Source organism: Chaetura pelagica, unplaced genomic scaffold (assembly GCF_000747805.2).
Source record: "Chaetura pelagica isolate M959 unplaced genomic scaffold, ChaPel_1.0 scaffold227, whole genome shotgun sequence".
Classification (NCBI taxonomy): domain Eukaryota; kingdom Metazoa; phylum Chordata; class Aves; order Apodiformes; family Apodidae; genus Chaetura; species Chaetura pelagica.
In genome coordinates, this window is record NW_009953796.1 from 242,994 (window position 1) to 244,590 (window position 1,597).

Below are 1,597 nucleotides of genomic sequence, written 5' to 3' on the forward strand. Positions count from 1 at the left end.
AAGTGCAGAAAGCTTGAAGAGTTTTACATTCTTCTGTAGTGCAATCCTTAAAAATCCCAGAGATTAGTGCCTGATCACTTTTGAAAAAAAGTAGACATTTTACCTAGCCCAGGGGTGCCAAAGTCCTTCTGGCGAATGGCCACTCCTACCTTCAGCCTCCAGCTTCCACTTCAGAATGTAGCTGCCCTGGAGTTAGACATTCCACCTTCAAAAGTCCACATATGGCAACATTCTCCAGCAAAAGAAGTCCCTCAGATGTTGTACTTGCAACAGAAAATGCAGCTGGCCAGCTCCACCATCCATCCAGTACCCATCAGTCCTATGACACGTAGTCAGAAGTTCCAACAAGAAGATCCAAGCTTGAATTTGGCAATCATGAGTGGGTTCTGATGCACCCCTAAGCTAGATTTTCTACCTAGTCTAATAAAGTAAAGCACCTTTGGATTAAAAAATACATTAAGCTTAACAGCAACTGGACGTCTCAGTTTTGTGTTTCAATCTCCTTGTATCTCCATGGCTTACAGTATTTTCTTGCCAGATGATAAAATATCAGTCTGTGGAGTCAAGACTTTCAGAGGGAGGAGCATATTTCAGCCTAAACGTACCTGGGGGAGAGGACACAGAAGAATTAAATAATATCAACCTTCTCACATCTGTTACATCTCGGAACTTTCTGTAACAACCTGCTATGAGCAGGGACACCTCCCACCAGACCAGGCTGCACAAGCCTCATCCAACCTGGACTTGAACCCCTCCAGGGAGGGGGCTTGGATACCCTCCCTGGGCAACCTGTTCCAGTGCCTTCCTACCCTTATGGTGAAGAATTTCTTCATCTAATCTAAATGTCTAATCTAAATCTAAATCTCCCCTCTTTGAGTTTAAAACCATTACCCCTTGTCCTATCACTGCCCTCTCTGGTGAAAAGCCCCTCCCCAGCAGGCTCCCTTTAGGTATCAGAAGGCTGCTGTGAGGTCTCCCCAGAGCTGTCTCTTCTCCAGGCACAAACTCAGCAGATTTCAGCAAGATTTTTAAAAGACATGGCACTGCCACCAGCCTCCCCCTGTCCTCTGGGTGTGCAGCCACTCCCCTTGGCTACAGGCAAGGCTCTGGGTGAGCCACCTTCCACATCAGCTCCCTCCACCTGCTTTTACCTTGTCGATTGAAATCCATCGGAGGCTGTTTGCAGTCCTGAGCCCTGTGACCACTGGCCCCACAGTTGTAACAGGAGAGATTCCCATTTTTTTTGTGACTGGAACCGTTGCTGTTCCCCATCATTCCCTGTGCCTGATACACCCCTGCTGCCTCTGCCATGAAGTTCTGCATTGGTGGAACAGCAAAGGTCGACTGCCCAGTCATGACGGAGTCCGGGGCGAGGCCGCTGTTGTAGGGGGTGTGGACCACGGGGAAGGTGGTGCTGCTGTTGTACTGCTGCGTGTTGATGTAGCCGTTGCTGCACAGGGGGTTGAAGGGCAGGAACGGGAAAGTAAACATGGAAGGCCCTGAAAAGGGGTGCTGGAAATAGTTGGCGTAGCTGACGGTCATCCCGCTGGAGCCGCAGTTCCCGCTGCACCCGCAGGAGCTGCACACCATGCAGCCG

General features: G+C 49.8%; 1 protein-coding gene across 1 annotated transcript in view; it reads right to left on the reverse strand.

Annotated features, from left to right (window-relative positions):
- Nucleotides 1-1,597, reverse strand: part of ZCCHC14 (zinc finger, CCHC domain containing 14) — a 51,271-nt gene continuing 49,674 nt past the window's right edge. The window contains exons 13-14 of the mRNA XM_010001104.1: nucleotides 1,152-1,592; nucleotides 1-605 (exon numbers count right to left, since the gene is read on the reverse strand). Of these exons, the coding sequence (XP_009999406.1) occupies nucleotides 550-605; nucleotides 1,152-1,592 (497 nt within the window). The 3' untranslated portion in view covers nucleotides 1-549. The remainder of the gene's footprint in view (nucleotides 606-1,151; nucleotides 1,593-1,597) is intronic.